This window comes from Rousettus aegyptiacus, unplaced genomic scaffold, assembly GCF_014176215.1.
Source record: "Rousettus aegyptiacus isolate mRouAeg1 unplaced genomic scaffold, mRouAeg1.p scaffold_m13_p_4, whole genome shotgun sequence".
In the NCBI taxonomy this organism is placed as follows: domain Eukaryota; kingdom Metazoa; phylum Chordata; class Mammalia; order Chiroptera; family Pteropodidae; genus Rousettus; species Rousettus aegyptiacus.
Genome location: NW_023416307.1, coordinates 47,712,441 through 47,729,379, shown reverse-complemented (window position 1 = coordinate 47,729,379; position 16,939 = coordinate 47,712,441). Strand labels below are relative to the sequence as shown.

At 37.3% G+C, this 16,939-nt stretch overlaps 1 protein-coding gene across 2 annotated transcripts in view; it reads left to right on the top strand.

The window, feature by feature from the left end:
• ATP13A4 (ATPase 13A4) overlaps positions 1-16,345 on the top strand; it is a 115,222-nt gene extending 98,877 nt beyond the window's left edge. For both annotated transcript variants that reach the window (XM_016136346.2, XM_016136347.2), the window contains 5 exons: positions 1,811-1,982; positions 2,703-2,893; positions 3,990-4,078; positions 7,420-7,500; positions 12,664-16,345. In XM_016136346.2, the coding sequence (XP_015991832.2) occupies positions 1,811-1,982; positions 2,703-2,893; positions 3,990-4,078; positions 7,420-7,500; positions 12,664-12,876 (746 nt within the window). In that variant the 3' untranslated portion in view covers positions 12,877-16,345. The remainder of the gene's footprint in view (positions 1-1,810; positions 1,983-2,702; positions 2,894-3,989; positions 4,079-7,419; positions 7,501-12,663) is intronic.
• Positions 16,346-16,939: the final 594 nt, after the last annotated feature.

Sequence of the window (16,939 nt, the reverse complement as noted above, 5' to 3'; positions counted from 1 at the left end):
CTTGAGAAGTGTATTTTCTGCTACTGTTGAATGAAATGTTCTGTATATGTCTGTTAGGCTCAGTAAATGTCTAGTTTTGTTCATGGCTGCTGTTTATTGGTGTTCTGCCTGGAAGATCTATCCTATGTTCAACGTGGGGTTGTCATCTCCTATTATTGCTTTGCTGTCCATTTTTCTTCAGTTCTGTTTATATTTGCTTTATATATTTAATTATTTTAATATTGATGCATATATATTTACAATTCTTATATTCTTTTGATGAATTAATCTCTACTATTATACGATTATTTGATTTTTATCTTGTGACAATACTTAACTTAAAATCTATTTTAAGATAAAATTATTACCATCCATGCTTTATTTTCTTTACCATTTGCATGGAATATTATTTTTTCATGCAAATAATAAACAAAATTCACTTCACTTTCAGCCAATATGTACTCTTAATGCTAAAATAAACTTTTTATAGACAACATACAGCTGGTTCTTTTTCTTTATTTTATTTTAAGCCACTCTGTCTTTAATTGGAGAATTTAATCTATTATGCGTAAAGTAAATTATTAATATGCAAGTTCATGTTAATGTTATTTAATTTTTTTTCTGTTTTGGTGTGTCTTTTTTTCTTTCTTCCTCTTTTACTATCTTCCTATGTGATTTTATGATGTTTTTTGGTGAGGACTTCCATTTCTTCCTCTTAAGTTTTGTATATTTATGTAGCCATAAGGCTTGCATAAATCATTTTATACTAAAGTAATCTATATTAAACTAATAAATTAATTTCCATTGCAATGAAAACTATATTTTTACATTTCTCTCTATATTTCATGTTAATGTCAATCAACATTTACAACTTTTTATAATGTTTAAATATTAATGATTTTTGTAACTAATTATTTTAATATATTTTTCTATTTTAACTTATACTTTGGTATAAGTGATTTAATCATCACTCTCATAGTATTAGAACATTCTAAATTTGACTACATAGTCACCTTACCAGTAAGTTTTATACTTTCATATGTTTTCATATTACTATTAAGTGTCCCTTTTTTTCAACTCGAAGAACTACCTTTAACATTTCTTCTAGAGCAGATCTAGTGGCGATACAATCTCTCAGTTTTTGTCTGGGAGAACATCTCTCCTTCATTTCTGAATTGCAGGTTCATATAGTAAAATATTCTTGGTTTGCAGGTGTCTTTTGTTCCTTTGCAGTACTTTGAATAAATTTGGTTCTTACAGTTTTTGCTTGTTTTTCAAAGTTTCTGTGGAGGAATGAGCTCTTGGAGCTGCTTACTCTGCCATTTTGCTGATGTGACTTATTATATATAGATGTGCCATAATTTATTATAAATTATGCTGTAATAAACATCTTTCTATATCTCTGATTTTTTTAGCATAGGATAAATTTCCCAAAGTGAAATAACTAAATAACTATGTGAAAAGTTATGAATATTTTTTAATCTCTTTATATTCATTGCCAAATTACCCTTCAGAATTGTAGTTAATTTACATTCCCACAATCAGTATATGAAAAGTGTGAATTTCAATACTCCCTCACCTATAATTTAAGGTTTTGCCCTTTTAATAGACACATAAAAAAGCATCTTGTGATTGAACTATCTGCTCTCTTAAGAATTCCTCATATAACTTCAGTTTGAATCCATTTATTTTTTTGTTCCCTCAGTTTATAATGTGCTTTAATTTACCAATTTCCTCACATGTGTGGGTCCAAGAAATTACACCATTCTTCTGATGGAGAATACCACATTTGCATGCTCTCCTACATATAAAACTTGAATTTATTTTGTAGTGAATTTGAATGGTGCCTACCCCAAGCTGGTGCCTTTCAGACCTGCAAGACGACTGATCTCCCCACCTTTGCTGCTCTCTGTGATTTTCAACATTCTTCTGAGCCTGGCCATGCACACTGTGGGCTTCATTCTGGTTCAGAGGCAGCCTTGGTATTCCATGGAGATGCATAGGTATGATCATAGCCTTGATTCCAGCTTCGCACATTATAATTTCTATGAAAAATAATCTGGCCCATATAACGAGTGGCAAATGGGTCTTCATTCTGCCAAAGGCTTTGGCTTCTTTAAATCCCTTAGGAAATTTTCCAGTGACCTTCTCCTTTCCGTAGTACAGTATGATAGTAACATTCATTGGCACTTATCTGTGCCTGTCTTGGGTAATGATCTATGACTATCTTTTCTATCTAGGGTGACAATGCATTTCAGTTTGCCTAGGCAGCCCCAATTTAAGCCTGACATCCCAATAAAATTGTTAATATTTTTTTCACATTCAAATCTGTTCTTGTTGAATAATAAATTATATGGTCACCTTACTTATAAATGTTCAGAAATCTTAAACCACTAGAGGGAAGAATTATGATTTACTCACCTCTTTCTTTCTAACATAGCCTTCATACACACATTTGGTGCCCAAATTATTGAATAAATAACTTTTTTGTCTGTTTTTCTGTCTGTCTGTCTGTCCGTCTGTCTGTCTGTTTATCTATCATCTATCTATCCAACTATCTATTCAAAATATATATCTATCTGTTCTGGTTTCCGTCTCCTTATTTTTTGGTATATTCTTTCCCAAAGCGTAGGCAATTATAGAAGTATTGAGCACATGGAGTCTTGTAGATATAAATGCTCCGTATCGTCTTAATTCATTAGCTTCTCTGGTTTCCTTTTTAGTGACTGCACAGTGCAAAATGAAAGCATCTCAACGTTAATTCCTCTAACTGTTCCAGAAAAAGTGGAAAATAATGGTACCTTCACAAGTTTTGAGAACACTACTATATGGTTCTTGGGAACAATGAACTGTATCATTGTGGCGTTTATCTTCTCTAAAGGAAGACCATTTAGGCAGCCAACCTATAGAAACTGTGAGTAGAATTGTACCAGATCAGAGGTGAGAGGTCATCAGAGAGAAGGACAAACATGTCCGGGTCATTCAGGGAGCAGCTGCAAAGTTGGCACTTATTCGGGGTCTCCCGCATTCCACTCTGGGACTCTGTAAACACATCGCACAACCTTATTTTGGGGTCCTTTATTCTTTCCCTCAAAGCTGCATTAAATACGAAAGTTTCGGTATCCTTCACAAGAAGTTTGTCTCTAGGTGTATTTTCATGGGATTGCTCCAAATTGGGAATACTCATTTATTTCTCTACTTGTCAGGATTTACCTTGGAGGAAATGGGGAAAAGGGTCACAGCACTCAGTTGAAACATGTCTCATGCAATGAAGACAGTGGTCAGGATGATATCATGTGGTTGGCAGGCTGGGAGTGGGTCCAACCTAGAGGAACCAGACTGCAGACAATTGTGGAGGTTCTTGGCCAAAGCACCTCCCACTTCCTTACATTCTAGACTGGGAGTATGTGTGTGTTAGCGGAAGTGGGTGAGTGACTTGGTTTTCCTTTGGGACATTTATTTGGATACCATCACTACTCCTCTAATTGGGAAAATTTAGAAGCACAAGATGAAAAATCAATATCCTCATAAAACTTTGTTCAGAGAAAATTATTTTCCCTTCTCCTTCTTGAAGTACATGATTACAATTTAAATAGTTGTTTATTTACAACTGTCTTTTTTCTCCAGAAAAGAACTTAAGGTGGAAAATTTGCATTAAAAAGACTCAGGTAGTTGATGCTTTTAAGGCATTTATTTTATAATAACTAAAAAAAAAATTAGCAATAATATAAATATATTTTGTTAATGTTATCCTATATATATTTCCCACTTTTATTAATTGAAACTCATAACATGGATGTTAAAATTTCCACTTGCCTCAAGGACATGCACAGAAATTACAGAGGTGAGATCCATTGCATAGAAATGAGTACTTTCCATCTATTATGCTATGTTTGGATGTGGAAATCAAGTAAATTTAAGCAGCATTAATCTAGAATATGTCTTTCAATAGATGTGACACTCTATATTCTGATTTCTCTAAATGATAGCTTGTGTTCTTATTTCCTCAGATATATTTGTCCTCGTGCTGGTCATACAGCTGGCTGTGTGTCTATTCATTCTATTTGCTGATATTCCAGATTTATATAGTCGTTTGGATGTAAGTCTTATCATTGAAATATTATGATGTTTTATAGTTGTTTAACACCCTGACTTCAAAAAGAAAGTCACAATTGCAATTGACATGAACTCTTGACACCGATTCTTCTTTTGGGATGGTACAGTTTTTAAAAATGCCGAATGTACTTATTTTTTTTATTTAAGCTGGTCATGAATCAAAATTCTTTCTAGTTTTAATTTCAAGTATTCAAAAGCATTGAATATTTTTTGTTTAAAAGATTCCTTTAAGATTGGAAAATCTATTTATACATTTCTTTTTCAAATGTGAAAGAATTTTTCCCTAAATGCTTCTGTTTTGAAGCTGTTTAAAACAATTTTGTCTACAAAACTTTTTCAATTGTTAAATCTGTATTTACATCTTTTTTTTTTACCTCTTTAGAAGTGTGTTTTTAGGATATTCATACTTAATTGTCTGTAAAACTTACTTTTAAAGAGTCATTCCTTACCTTATGAACTCTCTTATTTTATAAATATGAGTCAACTTTGAAGCTCTACGAGAAAAAATATTTTTACATATTCACACAAGAAAAAAATATACATTTTTATTTTTCTAACCTAGCCTACTTTTGAATTACTAAAAGTCCTTTAGATAAGTAAATAAAAATCAGAAGAGTAGACAAAAGGAACTGAGCTTTTTCCACTTAGTACTTTGTAAACCTGCCTCCTTACCTCTCCATCTCAAAGACAAGCTTCATGAGGGCTAAGATCTTATATTACTCATTCTTGGACAGCCAGAGCCTTGCATGGTGAATGGCACAAAATGGCAATGAATGACTGACTGATTGTTGTATATCGGGTTCCTAAATATAGACAAGCACTTAAAGCACACAGTGTATTCTAAACCAACAATACCTTCATGAACCCAGTGTGACATGTAAACTAATCTACATTCAGTTTTCATTTTCATAATTGCATTACTGTGGTTAACAAATTGTCACTGTTGTTAAATGTCTTCATAAATTAAATATCACATATTCACAGAGATAATGTTTGTCCACTAGTCTTCTAAGTGAGTTAAAATGTCTTAATTCTGCAGAAATTAAGGTTACAACATGTTGGGTTAAGTCACACCCTTTAATAGTGAAGACCCTTACAAGAGTCCGGGTCTTCTGCTGTAATAAAATAGAAGATATTTGGTTCGGAGGCAACCCGTGTGAAGTTGTTGCCAGCATGACTGCAAAGAATTCTGCAAAGAATTATTGTTTATCTTAAAAATAATTGCTTTTCTTATTACATAAAATTTATGCATACATTTTAGAAATGCGAATATACAGGCATGGAAAATTATAACATTGTTCACTATATCTTTTCATCTTTGAAAATTTATATATTACAAATGTGCATTGACTGATTTATGAAGTTGATTTTATTTTAAATGGAATCATTTAAAATAAAATAATTTAAAACAAAATTTTGCAACATAGTTATTGCTCATTTTTAAAAAAAATTGTGTGAAATTTTTTTTTAACAGAGAGTACATTCACATGACTTAAAATTCAAAAGTTACAAAACTTATATAGTGAAAATCTCCCTCTATTTATTGTTCCCCAGCTACCAGTTCCCCTCTATGAAAGCAGTTGATGCCACCAGTTTATTACACATACTCGAAGGCATATTTTTTACATATATACACAAATATATATATATTTCTTATGTGTATATTCTCCCACATTTTCACACAAATAGCAGCAAACTATTACATTTATCCAGGTCTTCTGAAATGGAGAAGTCAGGTGAGATAAGATGTGTAAGAGAGATTTTTGAAGAATTGCCTGTGGGAGAAAAAAATTAAGAAGCCAGAGAGGTTGGGAAAGGCACCACACTGTGTGGGCCCCTGTGAAAGAGACAGGAAAGAAGGAGGGTGAGATGAATTGAGTTTCAGATTACAGCGCAGTTCCAAGACAGTCAAGGCCAAGTTGCCCATTAGAGGTGTCCAGTGTCTCACAAGAATGACTCTGATTAAAAGCCCTGCTGTCCTCAGTTATTAACTATGAACAGCCTATGGGAAGTGTGGCCTTAGGGTGACTTTGGTGGTAGATTCTAAGCATATCAGCTGGAGTATATGCCATTTATTCTGCCAGCAGCAGGAGATCTGGGTGGAGCATTTTCATGATTGCCACAATCACATAAACAATCCTGTGCCTTGTTCTTCCATGTTACAGTGTATTTTAGTCATTCTTCCATATTGGTGCATAAAAGTTCCTCATCCATTTTTTAATGCTAAGATAGTATTTCATTTTATATATGTATAGTATTTCATTATATATAGTATTATGAAATATATGAACTGTATATGAAATAATATAGTATTTATTATTTACATATATATACAATAATTTATACGTGGTTCCCTATTAATAGACATTCAGATGGTTTCCAATTTTTTACTATTACAAACAAAGCTGCAATAAAAGAACCATATACATATATCATTTCAACCATGTACAAGTACATCTCTAGGATAAAATCATAGAAATGAATCTGAACTTTGAATTTTAACAGCATTGCCCTCCAGAGGTTTGTACCTGTCTTTACTCTTACCAGGGTACAAGGCAATGTAAGAGGCGGTGCTGGGTACAATACAGTGTACTTGGCTTTGTTTCACTCACTCACTCATTCATTCATTCATTCAATCATCCATTTAATATACGTATATAACATATATGTAATCCACCCAGGGAGGGAGATACAGAGGAAGAGGGGAAATAAACAGGTAGCGCCAGCTTGCTTTCAGCCCCACTGGCTCTGTTGGAGAGTTCCCTTGAGACGGTGCAGCCTGTGCAGCTATATGCTGAGAGCAAAGCCCTGACCCAAGGCACAGAAGCAGGGCTCAGTTGAGGGGAGATGTGGCACCAGAAAGAAATGGGCAATGCTGCCCACGTGGAGGTTTGACACATGTACCCTCAAAGCCTCTTGGGAGTAGAGCCACGTTCCTGTATTTCCTCACAAAAACGAAACAATGCGAACAAACAAAAGATACTTTTACTATTGTTTTTTGTTGTAGAGTAAACAGATTTATTTTAGAAAGAAATAAAAATTACAGAGAATAAAAAGAAGAAAGATGAAAGAAAGAAAGCAACTATCATAGTCCCCAAATCATTGGAATCACTGGGTATAACCCTTCCACCCTGTTTCCTGTGCATACATGCATAGAAATACATATATAAAAATATACATGCACATAATATATATACACACACACGTGTATGTATCTATTGCATATGTAATTTATAACCTATGAAAATATACACTGTGAACACCCAAACATTTTCCAGCATGTATTTGCCTTCAGACTAACGGTGCTGCTTCTTCTCCTGCCAGTTGCTCTGCACTCCTGTTCTGTGGAGGGTCTACATTGTCATTATGCTCAGCTGCAATTTCACTGTGGCCCTTGTTGTGGAGGTAAGTGCCCTCAGGCTACCATTACTGGGAGGGGGGCATTTTGGGGGAGTCTGAGAAAAGAACAGCTTTAGCTGACGAGGCTCAATAGGGCAGCATGAGCAATGCTGTTTCCTCTGATGAGTTCCAAACAAGGCCTTGTTGTCCTATCTGAAAGTGGAGCTGAGGAGACTGGAATGATCCTAAAATCCTTTTCATTTCTAAAATTCACAAATCAAGGCCCAACTCAATTCATTTTTTGAATTTGAGATATAATTCATACACTGTAAAATTTACCTTTTAAAGTATACGATTCAATTTTAGTATATTTATTGAGTTGTTTAACCATCACCACTATCTAGTTCTAGAATATTATCATCACCCCAAAAGAAATCCTGTACCCATTAGCAGTCACTCCTCATTCCCCCTTCTTCCTTCTCCATCCCCTGGCAACCACAAATCTTTCTGCCTCTATGGACTTGCCTATTCTGGACATTTCATGTAAAGAAAATCATATAATATGTGGTCTTCTGTGAGTGGCTTCTTTCACTTAACAATTTGTATCATTTTTACTTCGTAATGGGAAATGAGATTCATAGTGAACTTTAGCCAGTTTTTATTCTTCAGCTTCCACTTGCTCCATTTCTTCGGTAAAATGAGCTTGAGCTCCCATTTCTTTGCTACGTGGTTTATTCTCTCTTTTTGCAGTGCTGTTAGACACAAACTCCACTCTTCAAAGCTCACTGTTGGTGGGGGGCGGGGGGAGGCCAGAAGGCATCCATTTCAAAAGAGAGGTGAGCCACAGGATCCCACCTGTCCCCATTCTCACTCCCAGTTACAAACCCAGGCTTGTTCCAGGGGAGGGAGATCCATGGTGGGCTGAGAGAACCTGGAGCCTGAGTTCCCTGCAGTACTTTTTAGGTAGGAGCTAAACAACCTTCCTTACTAAGCAGGGTAAGGACTGCCCTGGAGCTGGTGGCAGAACAAGACATAGAATAGAGTACTACAGCTTCTCTCTAGATGCTAAACCAGGGTTCTCAAACTTGAATGAGCATCAGAATCACCTGAAAGATATGTTGAAACAAGGATTGTCCAGCCCTGCCCCCAGCATTTCTGATTCAGTAGATCTGGAGTAGGCATGCATTTTTATTTCTAACAGGTTGCCAGGCGACTCCGGTGCTGCTGGTTTAGAGACCACACTGAAAAGCACTATACTAAACCATATGGTTTCCAAAACCACCAAATTAATAAAAGAACATCATCCTGAGTATCCTCACACTAAGTAGCAGAAAGATGGATGGTCTTTGCCCTCTAAAGGACTATGTACCTTTTCCCCAACCACGATCACATTATTTCCTCTGTCTAGTACATCTTTCCCACTTTTGTCTGTTGAAATGCTATCCCATCCTCTATGGCACAGCTATAGTACTATCCTCTTCATGAATCTTTCCTGATGCCTGGACTTGTTAGGCAAGTCACAAAACTCGACTAATGGTGGCTTAAATGATAAAGATGATCTTTATTGACTCACTTAACAAGGAGATCAGAGTAAGTGGCTTCAGTGCTGGTTTAACGACTTGGTGTCATTGAGGAGTACTGTCACCTTTTCTGTCCCGCCATGCTTAGATGTTGGTCTTTCATATATGTGCTTGTTGCTGACAGTGGCCAGATAGCTTCCAAATAGCTGGAGGTATCAGCGAATTTTTTCCCCTCAAGAATGAACCTTTAATCAGGAAACCAGAGTAATTTCCTATAGCCCATCTGCAGACTCCCTCTTATGCTTCATTGGTTAGAACTCTGTCTCTTTGATGTCCTGAATAGAATAGGATTCTGGGAAAGTGGATTTATGCTAAAAAATTAGACTCGCATAGACTGTGTATGTGTGTAGGTGAGCAGGGAAGAGATGGGAGGAGTGGGCTGTAGGGTAATTAAGCAACAAAGTCTGCCATAGTCTTGTAGCAGGAAATCATTCTGCAGTCAGTGTATTTGCTGTTAGGAACGTAAGCCGGGGGTAGTTTCCCTTGGTTGGAATTCTGGCTCCACCCTTCTCGCTGTTTGACTTTGGACAGCACTTGCTACTCCACTTTTCTGTGTCTGTTTCTTCATCTGTAAAACAGTGATGATAATGGTACCTACCTCAAGGGTTACTCTGAGCACAAAATATCAACAGTAAAAAGCACATAGAAAGATTAATAAATATATTATTATTTTTTTTTCTGTGATTATTATGTTATCTCTTGTGGTACTTACCATTTCTTTGTATCTTTCAATCGTTGGGGGATTTATTTATTCATTCACTTTCTGCAAGCCTTTGTTGACCATGTTCTATGTCCTAGGGCACGATGCAAGGAGGATAAAAATGACAAAGTAGAGTTCACAATCTACAGGGAGAGGGGACGAATGCTAGTTATCTGTGTATAAATGTCTTCTCTCACCTGTCATTAAACTACAGAAGTACCTCAGAGATATTGTGGGTTCTGTTTCAAACCACCACAATAAATCCAATTGTAATTTATTTGCTGGGGGTGGAGGGCATTGCCTTCAATTTGTAAAAAAAAAAAAAAAAAAAAAAAAGCAACATCTATGAAGCATGATAAAGTGAAACAATAAAACAAGGTAGGCCTGCATCCTGGTGAGAACTCATCTTAGTAGCTGCAGCACCTAAAATGCTGCTTTATTTTAATAGAAGCTGGGTAAATGTTTATTCAATTCTTAAATGTAAAAAGTGACCCTGATCATCCCCAGCAGATGGAGTAGGCAATTTGATACTCATAAAAGATAATGTTTCTCTCTTGTTTCTTATGTTGAGAAAAATCGAGACACTTGTGGATGTTCAGTGTAGGTTCCCAGCAGCTTCTACTGTGAGAAATAAAATTGCCTGGTTCCAGCTCCTACCTCCCAGGCTCCTCCATGAAGTTACCACTTTCCCTGCTGTCAATAGGTACTCAGGAACAAACCAGACTCATTTGAGTCTTGGTAATGGCAGTTGTAATGGAGAGTCGTGAACTCTAAGATTTCCTGCCTCAGGAAGCGAGCCTAGCAAACTCAGTAAAGATCCTAGACTATCATGGATGCAGCCAGATGTTTTCCTCTGGGGGCTCTAGATATGCCTGACAGAAGATACTAAGCTGTGCTAACTGCATAATACCTTGTGGTAGAAATAGTTCAGAGCGGTTTTGAGGGACAGGCATAGCGGATGGCTGGCTTCTTTTTGCACAGTCCTGAATATTGTCTGGTCTGTTCAGAGGTCTCACCCTAATCTTAATCTTAGAGTAGCCCTAGGAAGCAAACAGTTTTGAATGAGGCCTTGTTCTTACTTTGCCAAGTTCCATGATCTAACCTTCAGCTGAAAGGCACAAGAGGTGACATTCATAGCTTTATTTCCCCTCCTTTTTAAAAAATTGTTTATGTGTTTGTGCATATATGTGTATATGTGTGTACATATGTACATGTATATACACATACATATACAATCATGCATATATGTGCACATATATACACATATATACACATGTATATATATGCATATGTGTGTATATATGTATATATATATGCATGTGTGTATATATAGATATGTGTATATATATGAATTATTTGAGGAGCCAGGTTTTTGGGCTTTTTTTTCGAGAAACGAAATCTTATCGAGGTTTTCCTTTTGTTTGTCGTTCTGTTCTGCATTTAATTTACAACGTGGAGTGACAGGACAAATTATCTCTCAGAACTTTAGTCTCTTTTTCCAGAGCAACAAAGTGATACAGGTCATCATATTTCTAGAATTGTAAAAAAGCTCAAGGCATGGCATAGAGCACTAAAGTTGTGTGTGTGTGTGTGTTGTTTTGTTTCATTGTTTTATTTAAAGCCTGCTAAGATTTTCTGTAGGCAAACTAGATTTTAAAACCAGTAATTGGTTACCTTTGATCCTGGCTTATGCCAGCTTCAAGGAGAACTACTGCTCTCTTGTTAAATTAGGGAGGACAAAAACCTTGCTGTGAGAAAGTAGAATAACAGGTCTGGCTAGGTGAGCCCTGAGGTTTGAAAGATGCTGATAAAATAGTTACATGGGTCTCTAAGAGCCTGCAGGTGCAGGATCGGTTTTTACAGGAAGATTCAGACCAGCTGTCCTCTATTATTTCCATGAACAATGGGACTCAACTGTCAAAGATGGGTGGATTTCAAGAAAACTACAATCTCTGGTAAAGTTCTAATTTTGTGGGATAGCTTGGCTTCTCATATTTTTTTCTTTCATGATAACTTTTAGGGTGGTCAACCTTTGTGACTAAACATGATAAAAATGAAAAAATATCATGATCACCTCTTATGCACTGTGTACTGTAACCTGTAACTTGAGCTCTATTGGAGACTCGGTCTAAATCATGAAATAAAATGAAAGTCCAAAATGTTTCCAAAAGACATATCTTTTGTAATCTTAAAAAAATGCATTGCAATAAATATTGTACATGAAGGTTAGAGGTATAAATGAATACGGCCATAGTGCATGGCTACTTGTTAAATGAATAGTTCAGAAGGGTGGGAAAGGAGGCAGCGAGGCCATGCCATGCCCTGCATTATTAGGAGATTTATGTAATCCTTATGACAAACCTAAGAGGAAAGAATTATTATTTCCAATCACTGAGGCTCACATAGGGTAATTAATTTGCCCATGGTAGGTCTCAGAGCAGAAACTCGAATCTAGATCTGTCCAACTCCAAGACTGTGGCCCATCTTCCAATTTTACCATCCTCTCTGTTCATGACTGTGCAGTGTTGTGCCAAGGTACACCAAAGCCACATCATATATGTGGCCATCTTTCTATTGGATCAATTCCATTTGGTGGTAATTTTAAATGTCATTTTATATTAATTAAAATATGGATGTGGTAAGGAGTGAACTGTGGCATTTGAATGACTTTAAATTTAATCCATATATGGGATTTGGAAAAAATTTCATTCTTGAAGCAGACTATTTCAAGCTATGTTTCCAGATTCTTGAAACTATGCATTTCTCTCTTCTTCCAGAAGAATTCCTTAAGTGGAAAAGTTTGAGAGGATTTGTTTGTCTGAGGTTGAAGTCTTTGGTCAAGCTGGATTTGAGCAGTCAATGCAGTCGTGCCTTATTGGGGTCTATGGAAGGTTGAAACCTGGAAACACTTGACCTCTGATTGTAAAGAGTAACTCTTTTATTTTGCAGGAGGCCATTGTTGAAAACCGAGCCCTGTGGATGATAATCAAAAGGTGTTTTGGCTATCGATCGAAAAGCCAATATCGAATATGGCAGAGGACCTTGGCAAATGACCCCAGTTGGCCCCCATTACACCAAACCTCCTACTCTGACCTGCCAGGGTGTGGTAGGGGAGTGTCTTACAGCAATCCAGTGTTTGAAAGCAACGAGGAACAACTTTGAGGGCAATGGGATAGCCATGCTGATAAAATATAAAAGAAACAAGGGCAAAAGGGACCAGTTTCAGTGATTTTTAAGCAATGAGACTTTTACAATATCAGCAGAAGTTTTTGGAATCAAAAACCTATTCAATCATGGTGACAAATTAAAGTCTGTTTGATAAAATACTTTCTGCAGAGCAGAACATTGCTCCAGAAGAGTGCTTTCTCTTGGCTTCTGAAAGTGTCAGAAGTGTTCTGTGAATCAAGAATGGACCAAGGATGGCAAAGGGCCAAGAGACTAGATGCTAAAGATGTACTCTTTCTTCTTGAATGATATATTTTTTAAATAAGTTGAGGGAATGTAGCACTATGTGTAGTCATAGAATTGTAATATGTTAAAGATCAGTTTTAAATTCTTATTTCATTGATAGAAAAAGGAAAGCGTGGAAATCATCACACCAATCTTCACTGTCTAGTTTCCTTTCCCTTATAATGCTTTTCAGATTTAAGACTCTTTTTCTACTTCTGGCCTTCCCCTATGTATCAGTAAGTTCAGGCTAAACTGATGCTGCAGTAACAACAACTTCCATATCTCTGTGGCCTAACACACTAGAACTGTCTTGCTCCAGGTGACTCTTTAGAATAGCTCTCCTCAGAGTGGTGACTGCTTCAATCTGATGATTCCACTGGCTCAACAGAAGGACCCCATGTTTACTGTGATAGGGGAAGGAAGAGACTGAAGCTGATAACACAAGGGCTATATACTGCTTCACCCCAAAAGCGGCACACATCTTTTCTACCACTTACATCTCATTAACCAGGGATTAGCAAAGGACCTGGGGAGTATAGTCTCCTGTATCTAGGGCTGGCTTTGTGGGCATGTGACCTGTATAGTCAGTCACACAGGGCTCATGTTTCAAAGTGCTTCACATATGGTTTAATGCTCTGCTGTTGCCATCTTGAAATTTTTAATTTTTGAATAAAGGTGCCTACATTTTCATTTTGCAGAGCCCCACAAATTATGTCATTGGTTCTACTTGTATTCCTGAGAAAGGAAGGAAAGTAGCACACATTAAAGAGCCCTGGTGGGTCCATTACCCTGTATCTCCTGACCCTATGAACTTATTCTGTATTTTAAGAAACCTTCATCTCACCTGCCAACTCCAGGAATTTTCACTCCTCTGCTCTATCACTTTTGAGAAAAGTTACTCTTGTGCTACAATTTAATATGTTATCGAATAACTTACACATTTCTTAAGTTTGAGGCTTTAGTTTTCAGAAAATGAAAATTTCCCTTATTTCACTATTACAGTTTGGTTATATTGGATTCATTCAGTATAGAAAATACCCATGTTACTGTTAGTTTAACAGACAACACTGAATTATAAAAGGACATCCACAAATACTATTTTAAAGCAAATGCAAAATTTTCATTATGAACATCAAATCCTAGGTGAATGTTCTAGGCAAGGGTGGGTGTCCTGGCCCAGGATAGGTGGCTGGCTTTGCTTTTATCGATAGCGTCTGCGGTCATTCGCTTCCCTGGCTGAACTCCTGAGTATTGTTTGTGGCTCTGTGACTGCGAGTAATTCTGGGAACATGGTGTTTCCCATCCATGAAGGTACCTAGGTGCTTCTAGTTTTAAAGTAGAGTGTGAAGAATCATTAAAATAGGCTGCAGAATTATTGCCTTCCTTGGTACAGAAAGAAATGTTTCCTTTTACAACGTCCGCCTCAGCAGCTATGTGACAACTCTAGAAAGTGTTTCTAAAGCTTATAGTTTTTCTCATTTTTCAAAAGTGGAGGGCAGGGCAAGCTGGAGACGGTCTACAACCTAGTGATGAGCAAGAACAGCGTGCACAGTTCATAATTAGGAGAGCTCTCGCCAAGTGTTGTCACCTCCACTAGCTCCTTTGAATTACACAAATCTCCCAGACTCACACGAAGAAGGGTTTATTATCCCCACCTTCCAGATGAGAAAACTGAGACCTGGGCCTCAGACATAATCTACTGAGCAAATCTTCTGTGGCTTCCAAATGCTTCCTTATTACAAAGCTCCAGCAGGGCAGGGTGCTTAGTGTGATCTCACAGGTAAACAAAGAATGAGTTTCTCATTTGCTCAATGGAAGGAAGCAATCCTGTGTTAATATAAGAGCCTTTTATTCAAATGAATTCCAGGCATCCTGCCAGGCTTGGGCTAGAGGTATGTTCAAAACAAACCAAACCACAACCCCTGAGTGTCTGTCTTTCTGAGACTGAGTTGCTTTTGCCTTCATTCTAAGTAATTCCATCCTCAGCAATTTGCACATGGCTGATAGAGAACAGGGATGGAGGACTCTGGTTCTCCACCAGCCAAACAGTCCTAAAATCTTTGCCAAAAGGAACTAATTCTGAAGACTGTACTTAACACTAATGATATTTCAGAGGCAGTAACTGAACGAGCAGGAAGTGCTTAGTCTGAAAAAATGGGGTATGGGAATGTGAGAATTGTATTTGAATCCTTGAAGGGTTGTTGCGAGAAAGGTTCTGACCTGTGCCAGGTGGCATGACCAGTGGATAAACAGCACAAGGGGCATGGCTTCAGGCTGACACAAAGACCCCTGCCTTAACAGCATGGTGGAAGTGAAAGCTAGTGACCTCATGAGGTGTGCACTCTGTAACACTGGAAATGTAAGTAGATATTCAAAGACCAATTGCAGAAGGAAGTCAAGTGTCGGACGAAACTCAACTACCCTCAAGATCCCTTTTAGGCTAGATACACCCAGTGTCTCAGTCTTACGCTGTGATATAAACCATTTATTACTGCTTCCCACACAGAGTATCAGACTTATACTCATGGGGAGATGGCCTGGGAAGAGGGCTCCCAGCCCTGTGAGATCCTATGGTGTGGACAAATAGATTTGACTGCTCTGAAGCTTGGAAGGTGGCTTCTAATGGTGATAAGAGCCTAGAAAACAGATGTACAGCGAGGGGTCCTAACTACCAAATTGACAGCTGTGGAATTCTAATGTGTGCATTTTCTTAGAAAGAGGTGTTTGAAAAAATTGAAGAAAAGGACATCGGAGAATGTCCTAACAAAAAGGCAGAGCTACCTGTGCCAAATATGTTTTTCTGAGCAGAACTAGAATAAGAAAAGAACACAGAAATCCGATTCAGATCATTTGAGAGGGTCCCATGTATGTGCACCCCAAGGTAAACAGCTGTTACCCACAGAGAAGAACCCCGACTCCAGGCGCTCCTCACTAAATACGCGATGATCTGAGAACAGAAATATGCCTGTGTCACGTGTCCTTATGTGCTCACAGAAGTGTGCATATATACACTTGCAGATGTGATGACTAGGAAAAGTGATTATTTATTCAGAGCCATGTATTTAGTTTATGCTATATAAATTATTCTGTACAAAAAAAGTAAAATCTATAATTCTGTTGTTCTAAAATCTGCCTCTCTCTTTTTCTGTAGTGATTTTACTCTAGCCAATAAAATGGTGTGTCTGCTCTAGTAGTGTTGAATCAAAGCCACATCTTTACAAAGTTCTAGTCATGTTTACAAAGTTTTAACACTGCAGATCCCGTTATTCCTTACTTTGTACAGAGGGTATTACAGTACACAAAATATTTTTATACACACTCTCTCTCTCATTTAAGCATCATAATGATCTTAGGATGAGGGGAAGTCTAGGAGTGCTAACTTCTTGCTTTTGACGAGGTACCAGATCTTCCAAAAAGCTCACTAACTTGTCCAAGGGCACATGATAACTAAATGGAAGTGCTGGAGCTGGATTCAGAGGCAAGATCTCTGTCTGCAAATTCCCTGCTGTGTCACTCTCCCTCATCGTTTGCCTTGGATGAACTATTTGTAGCACTCAAAAACAAGAAGGTAAGCAAGGCAACCATCCAAGGAATAGCCACCACTAGTATAATTTCCTCCAAAAAGAGTTTTAGTTTTCACATACGTTCTCTTGAATCTGACCATCAATCACAGAAGAGATCAAGTCCCACAGTGGAAAGAGTAAAATCATAAAATCAGAGCCCTATGAGCCTATTTCATGTGGTTAGATAAAGTTCTGGATTCTGATTTCAGTCT